Raw genomic sequence first — 23,162 nt, forward strand, 5'->3', positions numbered from 1 at the left:
CACAAGAAAGCAACTTCTCTACTTCCCTTCTTCTCCTCGCCACCCCCTCCGTTTTCTTCGGCTCCCCTCAACCCTTCAACACAACAGCCACAAATTACCCACTTTGCTCGCAATATTATCAGGGCTGATCGTTGGTGTCCATAATTAGAGTCTTAGTGTCGTCTAGCCTCCATTAGGCTAACAATAGAGCCTTGGAACAAGGCCACTTTGGGAAAATAGCATGTTGAGAACACTTGACTTTTGTGAAGAGATAGTGAAAAGCATCTGAGGCCATTACTGATCCAAACAGCCTTGAATGGTTCTGTGGCGGGTTGCTCTGTGAAAGGCAGACTGTGGAATCATCTCCATTGCAAAAAAACACACAAATATAGGGCCAGAGATGCACAGGATGCAATCACAAGCAGAAACACAGACACAGACACACACACACACACGACTTGGAAGGGCGACAGTGTTTTGCCTTTCTGGGCCCAAATTCCTTTGACAGAAACACAAATACAAATATCATCACACTGCATGCTGCAGCCTACTGGAGCTTGTATTTCAATCACACAGAGTTAGATAGCTAGCTGCTGAGATTCCTCCCAGGCAACGGAGAGAGAGAGCACGCTCTGTATTCTGAGCCCGGGCCCCGTTTGATCTCCGTCATCGCCCCTCTAAGACATCATTGTGTAACACTGTAAAAGCGGACGGCTTCATGGAGCGAAGGAAATATCAAGGAAGTTATTCATAAATATTAGATAAGATCAAAACAGCCAGTTGCTCTCAGACTCTGAGCTCCTGGGTCAAGCCATCCACATCCCTTTGATTTTTCTTCTTCTACTCAGGCTGAGCAGGGAGGATTGAGCATGCATTGAAATTGAGCCCCCCCCTTTAAAGTGCTGGAAAATAGGAAAAAACACGACGAGTCCAACCCTGTTACTAATAGGCCACTAATAAAGCACAAATCTACTCTTTTGTTTCATTTCTGATCAACACTTTTCATTATTCATAATTTTCTTGTTTGATTACCGCCCCTAACGCACAGCGCACCGAACCTGAGGAGATTAATAGGCAGCATTCTCCAAGTCTTCCTCCTCTCCTCCGGAGCTGACACAAATTGGTGAAATATCACTTTGATCATGCCTCCTGAACAACAAACAAAACACAAACCTAATTAGCCTAATTCAAAATCGTTCCAAATGCCTCTGTTTTTTATGAAAGCCTTCCTTCTCTGTGCCGTTGTTAAAGATCAAACTAAGTTGGACGGGCATCAGTGTTGTACCTCTGCATATTGTGGTATTTGTCTGTGTATGTGTGTTTGTTACGTGGATAACTGAGCAAATAAGTTCCCAGATGTGTCATCTGACCTTTGACCCTTCAGTTGACAGAAGGCAGGGGGCGCCAGTTCCTCTGATGCGTCAGTCCTCTTTCCTCAAGACCACTTGTACCAGAAAGCAGAACAAAGAAAACATTTTTTAAATTGACTTAGCTGTAGCGAGTTTTTTCGATGTGGGAGAGCTCGCTCTGCTGACGCCTTTGTTGATGTTAGTCATCCCATCTGGGCAGAAATGTCAAGTGGCAGGAGAATCAGAAAGCGCTCTGATTTATTGCACCACTTAAAGACAAATCCCAGTAAAGAATGGGTGTCGGATCTGCTGATCTACAACCTGTAAACTGGATAAATATGTCATATGCCATTTACATTTTGCAAATTGTATGGAGTTTTTTTTTTGTTTTTTTTTTACTATACTCTTGTTTATCACTTCAACAGTATATCAACTCATGAATATGTTAAGTCCACCACGAAATGAGCAAAGCACTCATCTTTTGCTGCTAGTGCCACTAATTTGCTAAAGTTGACGCACCGCGTCAGCATCTGTTTGCCAATGGGGACTTCCAAGGGCAGCAATGCACCAAAGCTATACAGCATTTGAAGTGTTCACTTACTACAAGCAGCATGAAGTCTACCTTGCAATGCTAGCGGATTAGCTCACGTTGACTCGCTAACATATGCAATGACTGCCGGCGAGCTCTTCCCCATTAGGTTTGCACATCAAAGGCGGCGGGAGAAGTTCTTCACAGGCAGTTAAAAGTGGGCTCAGTGTGGATCTTGTAAATACCGTCTTTGAGTCTGTGCCTCTCGGGGGACACTTCACACACTCCTCCAGTCAGGAGAAGGGAGGGAGGGAGGGAGAGGAGCAGTGACAGGCATCAGAGGGGGCGGAGGGGATGGAGGTGTGGGGTGGGGTGGGGTGGTTTCTAAGAGCCTAGTCCCCTGTCACCATCAGGATAGGATCTGTGGATGAAGAAAATCACTCTCCTCTACTCTCCTCTCCCTGTCTGTATCTCGCTCTCATCCTCTCCCTCCTCTTCACACTTCACATGATAGCTGACAGTAAAAGTAGAGCATGGCTGTTTTCCGTTTTCTTTTGAGTCATCTTTTTCATAACACATAAATAGAGCATGCGGCGTCCTGGGAATTCTGTGATTCTGTGTTTCAGTATACAGGCGGACACAATAGCATCCACTCCTCTCAAGCGTTGTTGAAAACATTTTATCCATCATAGCCGTTTGTAGGGCTCTGGTGAGGCCCCCGACTCCGCAAGGAGCAGAAAGGAATAAGAGATGTGTTTTGTTAGCAGCCACACAAACACACACACACACCCAGACACGCACATACCGTATGCTCCCAAGCCCATCGTTGCTTGGTTTTGCAGACTGATCAATGCAAATGCTGTTATTTACCCAAGCCTGAAATGAAAAGACTATGGATCAATTTGATGCACTTCCATAGGGTGTGCTCATAATGGCTGGCTGGCTTTCTGTCTCCACTACACCCCCTTCTCCTCCTCCTTAGCCATCCACCCTTCATCTTAAACAAGACCCCCCGCTCACCCCCCCCAAAAACATCACTAATGCAAAATATACTACCATGCTCTCTCTCACGTACACAAACCATCATCCAGGCATTCTCTCTCTGCATGCTCTTTCTCTCTTTTTCTTTCAAACACACCCACTGTGTGACACTGGGGCTGCATCCGTCTGAGCTGTGTGTGTGTGTGTGTGTGTGTGTGTGTGTGTGTGTGTGTGTGTGTGTGTGTGTGTGTGTTTTGGGCTGACCCACTTTCTGTGCTTGGCCAGGCTTGTGCTGCTGCTGCTGTGCTGTGCTGTGCTGTGCTGCTAGGGGGAGATCCCTGCAGACTCCCTCGGAACAGACTCCAGCTCTCTTCCTGACAGACACTCACCGTGGCATGTTATCCCCCGCGGATAGGAGACCTCTGGCTCTCTGTCAATGTGCATGTGTGTGTGTGTGTGCGTGCGTGCGTGTGTTTGTGATACACCTTGATGCAGACACACAAATGCATACTCGCAAAGATGCATGCACATGGGTGCACATGCAGTAACAGCATCCTCACCAATGCACACACACACACACTCTCACACACATATGCAAAGCACATACCATCCCTGATCTGTATATTTTTAATTCCATCCACCCTCCTCCGGCTCCTCCTCCTCTCTTCCCCGTGTTTGTCTGGAGTTATTGTTTCAATCTTGCTGCATCAGGGGGCCCCTGAAGGTTATAAATTAAACATAAATGCAAATGCGCTGAGCCATTGCCCTCCTCCACCTCCCTCCTCCCGCACACACACACACACACACACACACACCCATCCTCGCCATTCAAACAGATCAGTGTGTCTGCGAATTAATAGGAGAACAGTGGGCTTTTTTTAATGAGCGAGAGAGGGAAATTAGAGTTGCAAAGCCACAGTGCGCACACCCAGAGCTGCAGCCGAGCCGAGGCTTGAAAAGCCGGGCGCCATCATAGAATATGCTAATGCTCCAGGTCCCCTCACTGTCAGCCTTAGTGTTGCTCTAGATGAGATCAGAGCTGAAGCTTTGATCTGGGACACTGATGGGAGCCAGAATCGTCATGTGCACAAAGTACAGAGAGCAGGAAGGGTGTGGATGAGGCTTGTTCTAATCATAAAAGGTGCACACAATCAGCAGTGAAGCCCTTACATGAAGAAATTGTTGATCATTTAAGGAGAAGTAGTTCTGTCTAAACACACACACCAACAGCATTCACTGTCTGTCACCTACACATTTTCCTCTCTCTCGCACACAGGGGATGTAAATGTGACGTATTCTGAGAGTGTCGTATGGATAAATAGCCATCTGGTCCTGTTGATGCTATAGGCCGGGCCCGAGTACACTGAATGGTGAACACCATGGAGACTTTGTAGTTGGACCATAACAACGGTATAGCTTTTATTCTCTGCCATATGGGCTCATAAAGGCAAATGGTTGGGAAAGGTTTCTAGGGATGTCACTCGCTTTTATTTGTCTCCAGTGAGCAAGCTTGCATTTGGAAAAGTGGGATTAAGCCTCTTTCTTGTCATGTGATAATATGATTTTTAGTATATTTCACTGAGTGCATCATTTATAGATATTCTTGCATAAAGCCATCCAGCTCTCTCATTCACGTCTCACAGTAAAGCACAAGGAGTGTTTCTGCTTGTATTTTTTATACATTTCTTTATTTTTTAAGCCCTCACTTGTACTAACACTGTATCTCCAGCAGGGGTCTTCCCATTGTCACAGACATGACTTCATACTGAATTATCTTACACCATACACAAAGTATAAGGTACAGTGAATTATGCCTCCTTGTTTTAACAATATATGACCTAAAGCAATATTTGGGTGTTACAAAACTGTCCTCATCACTACTACTTATAGTCATCACCATAACTATTGCTACTATTATACCATTACCTCCACCACTGGCATCTTTGTTGTCATCATCATCATCATCATCATCATCATCACATTTGTTCCCACCACCACCAGTCATCATCATTATCATGGCCATCCTCAGCACAACTCTCATCCCCAAATCCTTCTCTTCCCACCCTCCCTCCCCCTCCCCTCCACCCCTCTTTCATCCGCAGCTCCCTCTGTTGATCAAATGCATCTGATCTCATCAAAGCGGACCCTCTGCTCATTCAAGTCCCAACAGACACCCCAGCTTCTTTACTAAGCACTATTTTACATTCATGTTTGAATACCACTGATGGGATAGCAGCATATCTTGTAGACTTTGGTTTTGTGTGGTCCTACATTGCAGCCTGGGGTTGATTTCCCCCCCTTTTTTATTTCATTATCATTTCAGACAGGTTAGTCTCTGACAAAGTAAATCGGATGAAGGAAATTGTAGCCTTTTATTCAAATAAGACCCTAATGAAGAATTCCTTTAATATTGGTAATATTCATCTTACATTCCAATGGACACTTATAGTGAGTTCATAGTGACTTAATCGTGTTGAATGGCAGATTTTACTGCTATCACATCGAATAGTCCTGTAGAATATGATATAGTTTATAGTTTGTTATATTTGCATGGTTTCCCTGTTGTTGCAGGATTGCTATGGTTCTTTGTTGTAGGGGCACATTACTCCCTCTCAGGCTGAGAAGAAATGATAGGAGCGCGTAGGGGATGAACTCTGTGGTACAGATATTACAACATTATAGCTGCTATAAAGTGTGATTACATTCTTATTCCAATGGCAACATTATTGCGCACAGCTTGTGGTTGCGTGTCCGACTCCTGTCAGAGCTGCAGAGAACTGGCTTGAGCCGAGGGACAGAGAGGGTGGGGAGAGGGAAAATCAGATCTGGATAATTGCGGAGAAACTCACACGGGCAAACTTATCATCTGCTGGTGGGTTTATTTGAAGGATCTGCGTGGAGCCGAGGAGCAGTATCTGTGTGTAATTCGGAAAAGCTTGATCTGTCACGGTTATTTTTGCTTAAAAATAATCTTCACTTTAAATTTAAGGGAGGAAGTCATTCCACGACCGTCTGAGGCGCAGTTATTAAAAGAAATCATGGTATTATTATGGAAATATGAGAATGTACGCCAAGTCAAAATACTGCCACATCAATGTGTGTTTCTTTATTGTAAGATCAACCTGCAAAGCATCGTAAAACACAGAAAAATCAAAATGCAGCGTGCGTAATGGCTCGCTAGTCCAGTCCGGATTTTCCATGCGAGGCGCGCCGGAGCCCTGGAGGTGGATAAGCTGGTAGAGCCCGCTCTCTCTCATGCCATGCTGGGCCACAAGGGCTCCGGGAGACGCTGCTACATATTACCGAGAACCGGGATGGAGGAGAGGCGGAGGGGGCAAGAAAAAAAGTTTCGTTTAAACCTGGCAGGGAAACTTTCAACATGAAGCCTCACTGACGCACCGTTTCACCACCACAAACAGCAACACCAGCGCTGCTACAGAGCTTGCCTTTCCACTGAATATATTTTTCTTCACCTCTCAGCTTGTGTTTTTCTTTCCCTCTTGAATTATTTTCTGTGTGCAAGGCTGGTCGGGGCTTGCTGTCATTGCGCGCTGAGATGTTGGAGTGACCATGGCTGCGCAAGTTGCATCGGCTCCGACCAGAACTAATAAAAATAAGAAATTATCCAGCGGTTTGGGTCCGGAGCTGAATTCGGGGAAATCCGGAGGAGGAGGAGGAGGAGGAGGGACCGTGCAGAGGACTGGACCGATGCTGGGTGCCGGAGATGGGACTCTGAATAATGTAGACCATCACCGCCGAAACGAGCTCAACATGGTTCATTCAACTTCCACGACTCACAACGCTCCGGACGGCCACGACAAGGATGGAAATAACCTCACGTCCGCCCCGGCTTCGACTAATTCAACCACTTCCTCGATGGAGACGGGTTTGATCGCGAACCACAAGCTGAAATGTGTGGGGAGCGGAGATCCCCCTCAGTCTCAACCGCAGCAGCAGCAGCCGCCGCCGCCGCAATTCGGCCAATTTGCGCCACATCAGCAGCGACAGATTCAAAGTAACAACGCCGCCAATAACAACGGCCAGGGGCCCCGTGGGGACAGAGGTTTGGATCACCAACACCACCACGGGAAGGAGAACCTGTTGGGGGGCCAGGGGGAGCCACAGCAGCAGCACATGCCAGGAAAAGGTGAGGGGGAGCTCACCTGTAAACCCGCGGAGAGGATGATGGGTACCAGGTATGAACACACTAACTTGGGGCCAACTAGTAACAACTCTGAGTTTAATAACAACTATTACACCCCGAGGCCCTGTTATGAGCAACATGGCGGACAGCAGCAACAAAGCAGTGGGATGGGGATAACGCACTCCTCGGCACATAACAGCATGGAGAACTCCCACGAAGCAGGGTACCACAACAGCCAGTACAACCAGTACCCGGCATACCGGGCGGGCTACGGCGGCGGGGCCTACGGGATGATGGGCCCCTCCGGATGCAGGCAACCTGGGAACATGATGATGGGCAGCAACTCCTCGGCAAGCCACAGCAAGTCTCCCCTGGGAGCTGCTTCGGGTGGCTTTCAAAGGTTCCCAGGGCAAACTCAGCAGCATCCATCAGGGGCCACCCCGACCCTCAACCAACTGCTGACGTCCCCCAGCCCCATGATGCGCGGCTATGGCGGTGCGTATCAAGACTACAGCGGCTCCACGGCGCAGCAGCAAGCCGGCATGGGCCTTGGGAAAGACGTGGGTCCCCAATATGGAGCCACCTCGGCCCACGGCTGGGGTGGGCAGCAGAGAAACCACCCTCATTCATTGAGTCCAGGCAACGGAGGGCAAGGCCTCAGGGCGCAGGTAAGTTTTTGAAACTTCTCAGTCAGCCGATCAGGTGCACACCGGTGAACTTGTGGTTCTCAACACTGGTGTGTCACTCTATATTTACCATGTGTGATGTGTTTCGGTGTGTGTGTGTATGTTGGTCATAAATACAGCCCGTGTGTCTCGGACAGGGGCGTGTGTAGGTGAGAGAGTTGAAGTTTGTCAGTGAATTCAAAGAAAATGACATGAGTTAGTATTTTAATATTTTCTCTCGAGGAGAGTTTATGCAGAAGAAATGCCTTTATTACACGAGCATCATTCTGACTTCTGTAAACGTGTTAAACCTACCTGAGCTTTAACATGACACATACATGCTAGAAAACCCACATTTATTTCTTAAAAAATATTATCATCTTAATTCTAACAAACCAAATTAACAGTGCAAATCAGACGCTCACTAGTTAATATTCCAGTCGTATTATTTTAGTTTTCTCCGGTAGAAGCAGGGTTGATGTTGGGCAGATTCACCCCTCTGCCGACGTGTTGTCAGACACGTTGCGAAACGCCCTGCGCCGAGGACGTTATGTTCGACGCGCTCGTCAACAAAGTAAAATACTTCTATAAAAATGTCCGGAATTGGTCATTAGAAATACCACTGTCGTGTATTTTGTATGATGTCTTTATGTTGAACTGATTTGAGAAATCAAGCGGACACCGCGGCCGTGCAAAGACCGTCTGTCCGTCTCCCTGCGCTCCGTATCGAGCTGGAGCGCTCCGTGCGCCTCGTTTATTCCCGTGCAGCTCTTTTAAGAATTTGAATAGTGGAGGTAAACTGGATAAAAGCTCCGCTACTCCCGGCTCACAGTTGACACCCAGTCTGCCATCTGATTGGCTCCCTGTGGCCCCGCTGGGCAGACGGCAATCAAAAAAAAAAAAAAAAAAAAAAGAAAAAAAAGAAAAGAAAAAGGATGCTTGCAGGGATCCTTGGCCATGGCGCTGTAGTAATGCTGCATTCACGTCTTACGGGAATACTCCAGACTTGGAGGCCGTCCAACGCAGTAATTGAAGTTTTATGAAGGTTTAGGCAGCTCCTGATAATTATTCTCATAATTTTTCTCTCCACACTTAAGAGACACTGCAATGTCAGCCCAAAATGATAAAGAAAGTAACATGTTTCATGCGGACTGAGTTATAATCTTGAATTAGCGCACTTGTTATACACTATGTTTAGGGCTGTCAAGTTTTATTTGTCTACCTGATATAAATGTATAATTTCCCACAGAATTCAGAGAGACTGTCCTACATATTTTTCGTGTAGGCTACATGAGATGTTAATGCACAAACTGAAAAAATCTTACGTATTCACAACCTCAGTTTTACACAACAATCCCTGCCAGCTGACTTCTGTTGGCTGCTGCTGCAGCTGGGGTTTGCATGCCTTGCTCAAGGGCACCTCAGTGGTAACAGGCAAGGGAGGGAAGAAAGTGCTCCTAATTGTTCGAATATTCCCTGTTTAGTTTTGAGGGGCTGCATTCAAGGATCCCTGGGTGTCTCTGGACCCTGTGCTGAAAACAATTATGTGTCGACAGTGTGCAGACCGACAGCCAGGGGATGCCTGCCAGTTCAGAAGTCTGCCCCAAAACAACACAGTATTTCTTCAAAAGAGTCATTATTCTGTGGTTGTTTTTGAGGCACTAAATTATTTGCACTGCTGGATGGCACATCTGGACGACTGGAGGGCAAGGTGGTTGAGCATAGCTTATATTGTCTGCCTCCCGCAAAACAAAAGCAGTTCATTAGCTTACATTGTTTCAATCAAAGGCAATTTGCGTTGGATTCTGGGAAAATTAAGTGGACGTTTTAGCGTGGGAGGGTTTGCTGCGGTATTGATTGTATCAAATTATGTGCTGATAAGATGGTCACTGGAAACCCACAGTGATGTGCAGATTGTATATTAAGAGAAGTGTTTGTGTGTTTTTTGTGTATGTACAGTATATTAGAGACACTTAAATGAAACTCAGCATGTCAGCTCCAGCATACAGTTATATGAGCTTTATTTAACACTATTCATTCATTCAGTTTTTTAATGCAGATAGTTCCAACAAACCAGTCTCCTACACAAATCTTACATTTAACATTTTATACTGCAAATGTTTTTTTTTTCTTTCAGTTTTTCACTTTAGGAATAAGTGCATGTGCTACTGTGTTTTTTCTTGACTCTATCAACATTTCAGCAGCAGTATATTCACGCTACAAAAGCCCTATGTTTAATTCATATTTGGAGCAGCAGCACGGCTCTCCTGTGCACTGACAGGCTGTGTGAGAAAGGCGAGCAGTGTAGTGCATAATACTGCCTCCAAATTGGCCCCGTGATATGACTGCGCTTCACTTCAGAGTGCGTTTGGTCGGAGCACGCCTCTGTCACCTGTTGGCACAGTTTCCCCTCTTTCAAATTCAATTTCCCTCCCCACTGCCTCTCTTCAGGAGCAAGTTGTGAGCGAAACGAGTGCACCTCATTTACACCGCCGCTGCCCACCCCCCCACACTCACTTGTCTGGCCACTCACCAAAATGAAGACAGAGCCACAACACCGTGTGTGTGTGTGTGCGCGTGCCTGCGTGTGTGCGCCTGCGTGTGTGCGTCTTTGTGTTGTGTGTGCTCACACACAGACAAACTTGAGATGTGTTATTCACAAGTGTGTGTTGAGCCTGCTCTCTCATCAAAATGACATTGTCCTAGTTTTTAAATGACTGTGGCCTCTGATTGAGGAAAAACAACAATATTTAGTGTTCAGTTTGCGACCTGCCTGAATGCGTGTCTACATGTTTATGTCTAGGTCAGCTGCTTTAAATCCGGGCCGGTCCTGCCCACTGCGTGTTTTTCCATGCTTATGTGCAGTGTTCGCCTATAGCAGTAATATAATGGCTTACGTGCAATCCTGGTGACTTACGTCATAAAGGTTTACATCATAAATGAAACAGCATTTTCTGTCTCAACCTATATGTGTAACAAGGATCTGTCTGTTTTCCACTAATCAGAACACACAGAGAACAATAAAAGTAATTAGTAGAAAATAATGAGGGCCTAGCAAGTTTGAAATAGTGTTGTTTCTTAGATAATTACAGCAGCAACTCATTTAAAATCTGACCTAATAAAACAAAAATGGATATCTGCAGTTTCCACTAATTTATCGCCATTATGCTCAGTGTTTTGCTTTTGTTTTTTTAGAATTGAAATCAAAGCTCAGTAGCTCTCCATATCAAAGAGTAGACCCAATCCCATCCTTGGTAATGTGCTTACCTTGAAATGATTCCTGCTCGCAGTGCTCTCCAGTGCATACTGTTTACATTTCTCTCTTATGAATTATTAGTGTGATACGAACAAAGACTTTATAATAGGAGCAATGCATCAATGTCACATTGTATTATGCGGCTATCTCAGGGAGCCTTGTGCATAGTGATGGGCCTGACTGTGGCTGCTGGAATTTAATTTATGGTACATGTTCTGCATCGGACGTACAGCCCATGGGGTCTGGTCAGGAAATGGGCATGCAGGTGTGTTGGTCTGTCTGTCTGTCTGTCTGCGTGTGTGTATATGTGTGTTTGGCTGCTTCTCTTTATTCTTGTGTGTGCGTTTAGATTTTCTGTTTGGGTGTGTGTGTCCTTGAGTGTGTGTCTCTGTCTCTCTGTTTGTGTGTGCACAGACAGGAGAAGGCTAAAGCCCCTTCGTCAGCACTAAGCAGTCCATCGTCAACCCAGCCCCTCTCACGATGTCTCCCTCTCCCTCCCTCTCTCGCTCTCTGCCCCCTCCCGTCACTTGTTTGTTTATGTTGCTTTGTTTACATCTCTGTCTTGGCCAGCTAGCGCAGTGCTGATTAGCAACACTAGAGTGAAATTTTAATTTGCTCTGTTGCGTCCGATAACGGCCCCGTGCAGCGTTTTTCATCTTCCTTGGATGAAACACAGAGCCTGCTTAGGTAATTGGCAGGCCGGGGTTATCCCTGGTCTGCATGCGGTTTCCACAAAGCGGCAATTAATTCAGATTTTTAAAAAATAATACATGTTAGAAAAGGCAGCTGTCCGGTTGCATCACTGAGCTCACATATCATTAGCTAGCTAATAAAATAATTTTAGTTTTTTTTGTCTGTCCCCAGTATGCACTCATGACATCCTCTGGAGTCAAAGGTTGATTTGTAAACGCCCTGAAGAACGGATTTAATGACGGCGAGCGGGCGTTGATTTGGTGTCAGCTGTTTCTCAGCTCTGTCTTAACTGAAACTGCCGGTGTCAGGAGGGAGCAGAAAAATCTTAACGACAGCAATTTTGGGGAAGAAAGTTAATTGTGCATATGGGAGAATTTGACTTTTCTTTGTGGATGAACTAGTCCAAGGTTTTTTTTTTGTTTGATCTGATAGTCATTTCAATTTCATTACTGAACCTTATTTAGTGTGTGTCAGCAGTGGTGGATGCTGCTGCTGATGACCTTGCATGAAAACTATAGCCATCCTCTGGCCTTCTGTGATTGGTAGGATTTCTCACAGGTCTGGTATGGAGTTAGATACAGCTATAGACGGGCTGTAGAAACAGCACATATCACCACTGTTCTTCCTAATGAGAAGGTGATTCCATCAAAAGCACAAGAAAACAAACAAGCATTAGAGATGTCACAGCAAACAAATTTCAAACAACTGTGAGCTTTCTTTCTCTCAGCTGAGTTAAAGTGAATAAACAGACAAATTTTCTACACAGTTACAACCACCAGCAAAAGCCACGCAGCCTGAACACTGAAGCAAAGAAAAGCCCTTGTCATTATTACAATGATCATGTAATCACAACTTCTGCATAGTTATGGCATTTTTGTGAGTTCTGGCAGCAAGTTTGAGGTGTTTTTTGTGATAATTGGGATCTTAATTTGTCTTTCTTATTTCAGTAGGCCATAATTTGCATTAACCTGCTAGCATTGAGACTCTCTCTGGTCTTCTCTGTGTAAACAGAATATAGGAAGGCCAGAGATGTAGAAATGCAGGCGATATTTGAAGTGAGTCACATGGAGGGCTGCTGACTTCAGAGGAATGGGCCTGGCCGAGTTCACAGAGACACAGAGAGACAGAATCAGTATCTGAACTCTGGCAAATGTCAGCATAGTTAAAATCCTCTCCCTCTGGATCTCACCCCGCTTCAGCCTTGTGAACGATGCGAGGCAAAAGAAGTTTTTACGAGTTGTTACCCTCTCACACACACAAATATATCGGGTTTCCTCCCATCAGTAGTGTGTGTTGCTGGCAGGGCGCCAGGTCTCATAGCAGTGGGTGCCGTGGTGGCACCCCAACCCCCCACCCCACCACCCTGACCTTCACATATGCTAATTAGCCACGTGGAGCTGCTGAAAGGAAGGACCCCCCTCCTTCCCCCATCCCAGAGGAGGGGTGTTCTTCCTTTCTTTCTGTCTTTCTTGCGTTCTTTCTTTTGTATTCACTAAGTAATTGTATGGCAGTTTTAAATAATAATTATAGACTTACTAACGAGGATTGGTCCACTTTACCAAACACTTTGCTTTCACTTTTGCAGACATTTGTTTTTGTTCTTTCTGTGTTTTTTCTCTTAATATGGTCTCTCCACTTTTGTCTCTTTCATGTCCCTGGCTCTCAGTAGCTAGCTAGGTCTCCCAAGGGACCGGCAGTCAGTTCAGAGGTATTTAGACAGCCAGCATATCCTATCGAATATTTATACACTATAGTGAGCAGATCTGTGGGCCACTACTGAAACACAGTCCTGCTTACAGTAGCTTCCGCTTCCTTCTCTACTCTCTGGACAACAGAGGAGGAAATGGCAAACGTACCGGTCAGTCTGGTTAGCTTTTTTGTGATTGCAGCAATTAATGTCGGCAGGACATTTTTAAGATCCAACCAAACTCTGCATCTCTTCCCTCTTTGTGTAATAGAGCTAATGATCTGATTGTTCAGCTGAGCAAAAGAAAAGAGAGGAGGATAAGTGGCAGATTATCCTGTGAGTTGTTTTTATTTGCACTTTGAAAATTTAAATGATTTTTGGTGCACATGATTGCCCTGAAGAATATATGTTCTAAGAATTTCTTTTACCTTGAGCTTCTGGTTTAGCTGACTGATGAAAAAATAATCTGACCAACTCTAAGCGCAGCACATTCTTGTTCTGTAAAGTCAGACTTGTGTCTTTTTATGTTCTGCTCAGAAAACACGTTCATTCAAGAATGAATGAGGAGTGTGAATGTGTCGATTATCACAGAAAGTGATAATATGTGACCCAGGTAGACGTACTTGCTATGATGTGACTTTGAGTATTTGAGTATTTTTTAATTGATTGTTCTTGATTGTCACAATATTGCTGAAGAACATTTAACACTGAGTCAACCTCCTGCACAGTCTTTCATGAAAATGGAAATACATGCTTACATACAAGCCAAACCAGATAATGTACGTGTGTGTGACTTCATGTATGAACTTGCGACTGCTACCATCCTCTCCTCGTCTTACCAGCCAGTGAAAAAATAATCATCAACATCATCATCATCACCATCATCCATCACTTTCCACATCAAAGCCCCTGCACTCCTCTCTGTTTCCAGACTGTAGACTGTGCACTCCAGTCGCACATCTTGCTGTTTGGTTTGAGTTGATCCTAATCAGCGCTGGCACGGTGGGACCATTGGCTCAGCTAAAAAAAAAAACCAAAACAAAAACAACCAAACAGCACCAGCAAGGCGCTGTCTGTCGTTTGTGAAGAGAGTCAAAAATAGAAAAACGATGGGACACGGACAACGCGCCGAGTTTCTGTTGATGAGTTTCGTCTTTTACTTCGGGGTCGTTTGTTTCTCTCCCAGTCTTTTTTCTTTCTTTTTTTTGTCTTTTTCTGTCACCTACACACACACATGCACACACACACACACACACACACACACACGCTGCCTTAAGCACACACTTATGTGTGTACATCCCTTTTTCTTTTGCGTTGACTGGTCAACCATGTATTTTCCAAGCCACAACATATTCCTTTCATCTTTTCCCTTTCCTACCAAACCTGAGATTGCCCATTACAGTTTACTGTGTGTGTGTTTGTGTGTGTGTAAGCTGTTGTGTGGATGTATTGGTGATTTATAGACACCGGTCACAACAGGACACTGGTGGTCACTCCTGGCTGAACGCTACCTAATTTAGATCAATTTTATCTCGGCAATTTAGGACGCAACTTCACACCACATCCTCTTCCACATATGACATATGCACATTGGACACACTCACTCACACACACACACACACACACACACACACACACACAGATATTTGACACTGCTCACTAGAGATACTGTATGTGGGAGAAGATGTTATGTTAGAAATGTTGTTGTTATGTGTTGGACTGGGTGTGGAGTACAGATATTTAGTATTGGTATTTGTCCCATTTTCGTGTATTGAGCACCTCTCTGATATGGCCAGACTTGTGCTCTACATTCCAGCCACTCCTTTGACACAGATATCGACAACGCAAGTGAACTTTATTTTGAACTTTAAATGTCTTATTTCCTTAAGATGTTAATTCCTCCAAAGGATATCAATATGGTTTGCAAGAGCAGATGTTTGCTGTTCACAGTTAATCTCCTTGTGCAACTGCGCCTGTGTGTGTGTGTGTGTGTGTGTGTTTCTAAGGGCATGCACACATGTGCGTCTCCCTACTCAATGAACATCCATAGTTACTGTTGGCTAAACATGCAAAGGTTACTGTAATGTCAGACACATGCCAGAGGGGAGTGTGGAATACCACATTAACATAATCCATAGACAACTGTCCCATTTACAAACATTGCCGTGCCAGGCTGATCGCCGCAGCGCTGCAGGAGCACATGACTGCGTGCTTCCGTTACGCTGCTTGAGACTGAATGGAGGAGCTATAACACAATGGCACTTCTCTGACTGAAAGATGTTTCCAAGGAAAATGGCCGGTTGTCAGATTTTGGCATGACTGGCTGGGACAAATTATGATGCTTGAATATGAAATATTCCTCTGCTCTACCTTGGGCAAAGACTGACGGCTTACACTGCTCGCACACTCACAAAGTGCGAATGTGTGGTCGTCTTGTCTGGCCTGCTGGTCTCTAGCTGCATGTGTCAACAGTTTGTTATGTTGTGTGAAAACTTCCAATAATTGAGACTTGATTTGGCTTTATTAGAGTCAGACAAAGAAAGACTGTGTAGTGCTTTTTTTCCTGATGATGAGTTTGGGGTTAAATTTAGCTTTGAACCACAGATCCAGTCCAGTGTCGGAATTTGAGAATAGTTGTGCAGGGCCTTTTATGATCAAAATATACACAATTTAGCAGGATGTTTGTATTTGTTGCATTTATTGTTTTCTGTTGTATTCAGCAGTAACTGGCCTCCTTTTGGGACTCACCACACACACGACTACAAAGCAACCACTGGACTAATATGTAAAGCATTCAGTGTTAATTAGATGCTTTATGGTGGCTAACTTGTTGCCCTCTCACCCGCTGGGGCTGGAGTCTGTGCTGACAGTCGGAGTGATTGTTTTGATAATTATGTGTGCATAAGCCGGAGAAGAGGCTCTCACTGCATTTTGAAAAATACATTGCTATATTTACAGTAGTTTTGACTGTGAGTCTGCGCTTTCAGCGCTGTTTTGAGGGATCCATTGTTTTCACTCGCATAACGGGTATTTTAATTAGTCTGCTTTTGGAAATTCCCTGTGTGTGTTGTGGTTTGCGTTGGACACTGCAGACTCCCACAGCTCCCAGACATTTCTCAACTTTTTTTTTAGACATTGGCCATATTCCAAAAAGCAGAGTCATGCGTGGAAAGTTCTGCAATTTCACATTTTCTCCTCTGTGCTTTAAAGCATAAACAACATCTCCATCTCTCTCTCTACTCTCTCTCCTCCCTTTCCCCCCCAGTTGTTTCCAAGTCTCTGTCTTTCTGTCTTTTGGATGCTAGTTGTGGGTGACCTTGCCTGGTGACTAGAGTGCCTACTCATTAAGTAGTAAAGATGAATGGTTCCATTATAGCAGGGGGGAAAAACGAGCATGGCCAATTAGTGGTAATTAACAGTGGAGAGGGCGAGGCGCTCTGGAGGGCACCCTGACCTGGACTTGGGAGGGGGCAGAGAGGAGCAGTGGGCTTGTGTGGAGATTTAGGCATATATGTGCGGAAAATTGTGTATTAGGAAAGGTGTGTATTTGTACATGAACCCATGTGTGAGTTTGGGGAGCAGATTATAGATGTAATGGAAAGGTGTGTATTTTTGTGTGTGGGAGGGAAACAATTAGAGTTGTGTGATCAATGTATGTGAAAATGTGTGCACATGTGTCATCACTCTAACAGGAACGAGCACTCTGTGAATAAGGGAGGTTGAAATGTTTTCCATATGTGTGTGCGTATGTGTAATTAGAGCTGCTCGATCATTGCAAAAATCTTAATCTCGACTATTTTGGTCAGTATTGAGATCACAATGACTCATGGCATTTTTTCAGCTTAAAAAAGTTGATTTTCTTGAACTAATTCAACTGAAGAAATTCTTATAATAATAATTATATTAATAGCATAATGTATAATAAATACAAAGATGTATTTACTATGAAGGGTATTGTTTTTATTTGGTATATAAAATGTGAGGATTGCTGAAATGTGACTCTCATCCTTTTTGGCCCCTCTATGAACCACTACTGTGACAGCGCAGATAGATGTGCATCAGAACCCAAGCTGCAGCTGGCTTGATCAGGTTTTTGCAAACGATGGCTCACTTGACTGCACTAAGGTGAACTAAACATGCCACAGCCTGGCTGAGAGTGAGTTTGGGCTTTGAGCGAGGGGCGACAGCGCACCGCTGTAAAGGAAAGGGGTGGGCTTGATGTATGACACAAGACAAAAAAAGATTCATTGTGAAATGGAATGTGGCACAATACTCATTTTAACTTGATTATCTTGTTTTTGTAAACTCTGGAAGCCGAAATCATAATTGAAAAAAAAAAAAGATTTCGCACGTAGCCCTGTGTAATCAATGTCATGGAATGTGCTTATATGTGAACCTGACTGTTAAGGTTACAAGTGGGCTCTAAAGGTGTTTATGGGATGTTTAAGATTCACGTGTGTGTGTCTGTACGTTATAAAGCATAGTTGCAAGTGTGTATTCCTGTACACATTCCTGCGAGCTGACAGATGGGAAAATCACAGGGGGATTCAGCACGTTTGAGCATTTAGAGGTGACACAGGTCAACAACCGGCAACACCTCTCTTTGACTTTTGACCCCTGATGTGATGTCACTCCCCCTCCCACGGCCCTTTGGTGTGGCCAGGGAGCTCGTTAGGCAAAGGTCTGAGAATAAAAGGCTCTGAAATGCCAAGCCAATATACCATCAGCGCTAATGAACATTTTGTGATGATTTTTGTTCTTAATTGGGGATTTTTTTTTGTGCTGATTAGCAGTATTTTAGCATCTCAGCATGAAGGAGAAATTCAAGGTTGTTCACAGAGAGACTCTCTTACTCTCCCTCCGTCTCAGCGGCTGTGCTTGATTTATTCACCCCGCCTACCTCTCGTTTTTTTTTCTTTCTTTTTTTTTTTTATCAGTTCTTGGGTGAAATTGTCACAGCCGTGTAATCCTTTGGGTGCCACTAGCTGGAACACTCGCACATGAGCATGCACCCAGAGAAGACGGGTGTGTGCGTGTTTGTAATGGTATTGGCGGCGGAGTGTCTAAACAGTAGGTAGCACCAGGTCTTGTGTCCAACATGGAAATCCTGGCAAGTCAATAAAGTGATGTTCAATACACCAGGCAACAAGGCTGTGTTGTCACTTTAACAGACATGCTAGAATTGGCAGTTAGTGAGAGAGAGCATTTGTAGAGGCTGGAGAATTTTTTAAGGTATTTTGTAAAGTGCTGGCGAAGTGCTTCTTTCAGGGCCCCTGAAATTGCAATGCCTGGTAAATGGATGGTTTGAGGAGTATACAATGTATTAGAAGTCAATTGTGCATGGGAGGGCCTATTTTCCATATCGCTAGTCGAACAAGTGTGTCATTGTGTGTGTGTGTGTGTGTATTTGTAGGTGTTGTGTCTCTGCCTTCGTGGCACACACACACACACACACACATTCAGACTGTACATGCCCCCGCTCCATCTATTCCCCTGTTGCTTCAGCGTCTCTTGGCTCAGTCATGTGCAGGTTTGTCTGTATGGTGTGGTTGAGGGGGTGGGGGGGTTACACTGTGGGAGCTGCGACGTACATCAGAAACCATTACCCATAATGGCCTCTTTCCTCACACCCCGCATATCCATTCCCTTTTCCTCTTCTGACATTTATTTTATGACTGCTTACATATCAAATATTTAAATAAACAGAATCGGGGGCTTCGGCTGAGGTTTGCCTGGGGGTTATGGGGGGGAGCTGCGGTGGAGGGAGAAAGGGGATGGATGATGACATTCATTTCCGAAACGAGGAAAGAAAAAAAAAACAGGGTTGGGTTGGAGGGGTGGAAGTGGTGAAGGGTGGGAGGAAAAGCAGCAGCGGCAGAGAGGAAGGGGGAGAAAAAAATGCTTTGCTCGGCTCCAATCAAAGCGGGTGGAGGAGGACGGGGTGTTTTTTTTTTTTTTTCGCTTACGCCTGGCAGCAACGGTGACAGACGGTTGTGTATGCGCATGGGTGTATGGGTGCGAGTGTTTATGTGCATGTGCACATTGTCGCGGGGCTCATCCGTCAGCATTTCCCGGGGACGCGGGAGGACGTGGGAGAAGGCCCTTGTGGCTCATAAAAAGCAGCCCGCCGTACTGAAACAATATCAATTGCGAGGTAACCGCCAAGGAGATCAGTGCACTACGCAAAGTAACAAAGGTAAAAAAAACAACAAGAAAAGAAACAAAGTGTAACGCAGCAACGAGAGGAGGTAGAAAAAGGAAGGAAAGAGGGAGGGAGTGAAGGTGAGGAGAGGAAAGATTTATCTCTTTTTTCCCTCTCGAGAGGAAGATGGAGAGAAGGCAGGCGAAGAGTGTGAAGGGGAGAGGTAGAGGATGAAGGGGATAAAGAGAGGAAGAGAAAGGTGTATTTTTTTTATATATATATGTATGTAGAGAGACAGAGTGATCCTGGGGTGCAGGCGGCCAGTCTTGCGCTGGCTGGCGTCGGTGGGAGGCCCATTACTGTCAGGCTAATCTTAAAATAATTAATTGCGAAGTCGACGCTTTTTAAAGAGTATTGTAATTGAATCCTAAATTAGGCTTGGGAAAGGGGACGCGTCCTGCTTTGCTGCAAGTCTGTTCCCATTCTCCACTCATCCACACACACACCCACACACACACATACGCACACATCAGTGGGCTGTGCGCGCAGGCGGGCAGAAGGGAAAAAAAGACAACAGGCGAAGGAAATGCTAATGAAATGCATATTTGGGGAGAAAGGGGCCATCTATAATTTAGCTGTGCTCTTTGAATGTGAATGATGTGTGTGCAAGCGCTGTGATTTATTTTTGTTGTGCAGAGGGATAATTCTGTCAGAGTAGGCTTTTATTCTTGTAAACAAATGTGGGGAAAAGAGCAGAATAAAAGTGGAGTAATAAAGTAAACAGAATGGTATGAATACATTTAGCTAGTGGCATGAATAATTTGTATAGGGGATGGAGGGGTTTGATGAAAGAGAGATGACAGATATGAGAGCTGTGATATTGCCTGATGAAATTTTGGGTTGGCCTCCGATTCACTATTTTCTGCCACTTGTTTTCATTTTTGTGTGATTTGTTTCTCAAGGATTAGCGCTGTGTAGCTCTTCCTTTCCAACACCCGCACAGGTAGGTAGAGCTTAGCCCTCGCACACACCCAGCAGGCACCTTATAACCTCTCAAGTCCCTTCTGTACGAGCCTCCGCGCTGAGGCTCTGCTTAAAATGAGCAGCTCAATGTGCTTTCACTTACATACGCTGCTGCCCACATGGCTCCTCTTGGATGACCCCTGCAAAACTATCGGCTATAGAACTTTCTGGATCAAAGCTCCGGGAAAAGGGTCTGCCCTCCATAAACGTCGGCCCTGCTCCATAACTCTGGCAGGGGCCAGGGAAGAAAGATGGCACAGGGTGTGAGGTCAGGGAGACAGTTCTGCGAGGCAGTAATGGAAACTAAGTGGTCAACATATGCCTTTTGTGAAAGTGAAAAAGTGGATAAACTGCAGCAATGTGCAGGATAATTTATGCCCTTAGTCCAAGTTCTATAAGCTCTTAATGTCATAGCTGTGTTGTACACGCAATATTTTTAAGGGGAAATCCGCTTCATTTTACAATATACAGTATGTGTATAAGTATGATAAAGGCTGGCACTGACACAGAGATTACTGGATTTAGTAAAGGTAGGTTGGTTGCAGTCAGTCACATTGTTTAGATATTTTCTGTCATGCTGCACAGTGCCTCAGTCTCACCTCCACAAACACACAAAAACCAGTCCAACCACTCCCGTCAACATGTTGGCCCTTGCTGCCGTTCACCCCAAATGCACAGGGCTGCGCACTTAAGGCTCAGCTTTATAGTCCTCTGTATTAAAATGCTTGTCAGAATTGAAATACAATGAAATTCTTCAGCTCTGGCACAAGAATCTGGCTGCATCTGTATGACAAATCAAACGTTCCTCATGCTGTTTTCCAAATGTTTGAAACCTATTCAACTCCTATTTGGCCCAGATCTGACAGCCATAAACTTGGCTCAGAACATCCCATTTTCTCCTGGCTGACTGGGATGAATAACAGCAGCGAGGACAATATTGTGGTCTAGCTGAGCACGGCTGACTCTCCTCTATCAATAAGGAACACAGGCCTGTCAGAAGGCCTGCCAACTGTCTGGCTGTCCACGCAGCCTGCTCTCTACGCAACATCTGGACACAGATGGTACGCACTGATCACACACTCGCACACACACACAAATTCAAAATACTTGTACACATGTTTTACTGATACTGGCAGACATTCACCATCATGCTGTGCATTTACAGTTAGTTCATTTACTGATGTGTGTGTGCATTCATACACACACGCACATTCATAAATGTAGTTAACTCGCATGTTGTTTTCAAAATCTTATCCAAAATCTTATAATCCATTTTATGTGCACCTGTAGTGTGTGTACAATCACATATCTACACTGGGTCACATGAAAATTGCCATGTGGGTAAATACATACATACATACATACATACATGCTCACACACACTGACACACGCACACCTTGTTTCAGAGATTCGGACACATGGTGAAATCTGTGTTGCAGCCAAAGGATCTGTTGCCTCTCGTGGGAAATATGTGCATCCCTTTAATATGTCTTTCCTTTAATAAAAACCTGTACATCTAAGGTCGGTCAGGGTTCAGTGTGTAAAACAACCCATGATCAGGGCACTCATTCTTACGCAGGGACTGTCTTACTCTGCTTTAACCACAGTGTGTGGTTGCACCTTTACTAAATGCTGAATTTAATGAGAGGGACATTCAGCTATTGTTTAATTTTCTTTTCTCATATGAGCTGATGAAAACTCAAAAATTGAAATAATAAAAAATGATTGGATACTATACAGATGATGTACATAGTCAAAGTCATTTTCAGCATAATCATGTCCAAATGAAATTAAGGCCATTTACTTGCAAAGCTCACTCGATTTCCTCAGTCATACATGTATGCTATTCATGTGGTCTGGCACAGCCAGCCACCGTAAACATAGCTGCCCTGGAGCTCAGCGATAATGGAAGTGAATGGTGGCATGAAGTGTGAGTCAGAGGTGTGTATGTACAGTCAGGTCATGCATCAGGGCTCCCACAGGCCTGGAGCCTCTCATTGATCGACTCAGCTCCCCCACCTCATGTTCCCAGCCAGCTTTGGTGATTGATTCCCAGTCCGGGCCCTAGAGATGGGAGGCCTGGCCTGGGCTCACAGAGCCCGGGGCCTCCCAGAGGGCGACCTGGAGGGGCTGTTGGGGGAGGAAAGCCAATTTCCAGGGCCCCTAACCCAGGTCGAGCCCATTTCTGGGGAAGCCTTCACAGCAGGGTGGAAGAGTGGAGGCTCACATTCATTACAGGAGAAAATTAAGGCCACGTCTGCTGCTACTGCTGCTGCTGTGACCACTATATTGAGGTGGAGGGAAAAACAAAGTAGGGGGTTGGTGGAGTGTGTGTGTGTGTGTGAGTGTACGCACACAAAAGGTGAGCAGGTTAAGAGGTATTGGTGAGCGCAGGTTTTGGGGGAGAGAACGCTACGTTAACATGCTATTACACAATCTATCATAGCCTCAGACACACACATATATACACACACACACACACACACACACACACACACACACACACACACACACACACACACACACATACTTCCATTACCACTGAAAGCTGGAATAAATTTTCCAACTCCACTTACAATGCTCAAGCCTCTAACCTGCTGAGATCCATCCACATTGAACATCACCGCTGCTGCCTCACGTGAACAAGCCCCTCTTCATGTCACTTTACCATCGTAAAGTGAAGGGGGAAAAATATTATATGAAAATCAATTTT

At 44.9% G+C, this 23,162-nt stretch overlaps 1 protein-coding gene across 5 annotated transcripts in view; it reads left to right on the forward strand.

The window, feature by feature from the left end:
- The first annotated feature begins 6,163 nt into the window (after positions 1 to 6,163).
- LOC121618263 (AT-rich interactive domain-containing protein 1B-like) overlaps positions 6,164 to 23,162 on the forward strand; it is a 171,489-nt gene continuing 154,490 nt past the window's right edge. For all 5 annotated transcript variants that reach the window (XM_041953649.1, XM_041953650.1, XM_041953653.1 and 2 more), the window contains exon 1: positions 6,164 to 7,650. In XM_041953649.1, coding sequence (XP_041809583.1) covers positions 6,409 to 7,650 — 1,242 coding nt within the window. In that variant the 5' untranslated portion in view covers positions 6,164 to 6,408. The remainder of the gene's footprint in view (positions 7,651 to 23,162) is intronic.

Source organism: Chelmon rostratus, chromosome 15, assembly GCF_017976325.1.
Source record: "Chelmon rostratus isolate fCheRos1 chromosome 15, fCheRos1.pri, whole genome shotgun sequence".
NCBI classification, from domain to species: domain Eukaryota; kingdom Metazoa; phylum Chordata; class Actinopteri; order Chaetodontiformes; family Chaetodontidae; genus Chelmon; species Chelmon rostratus.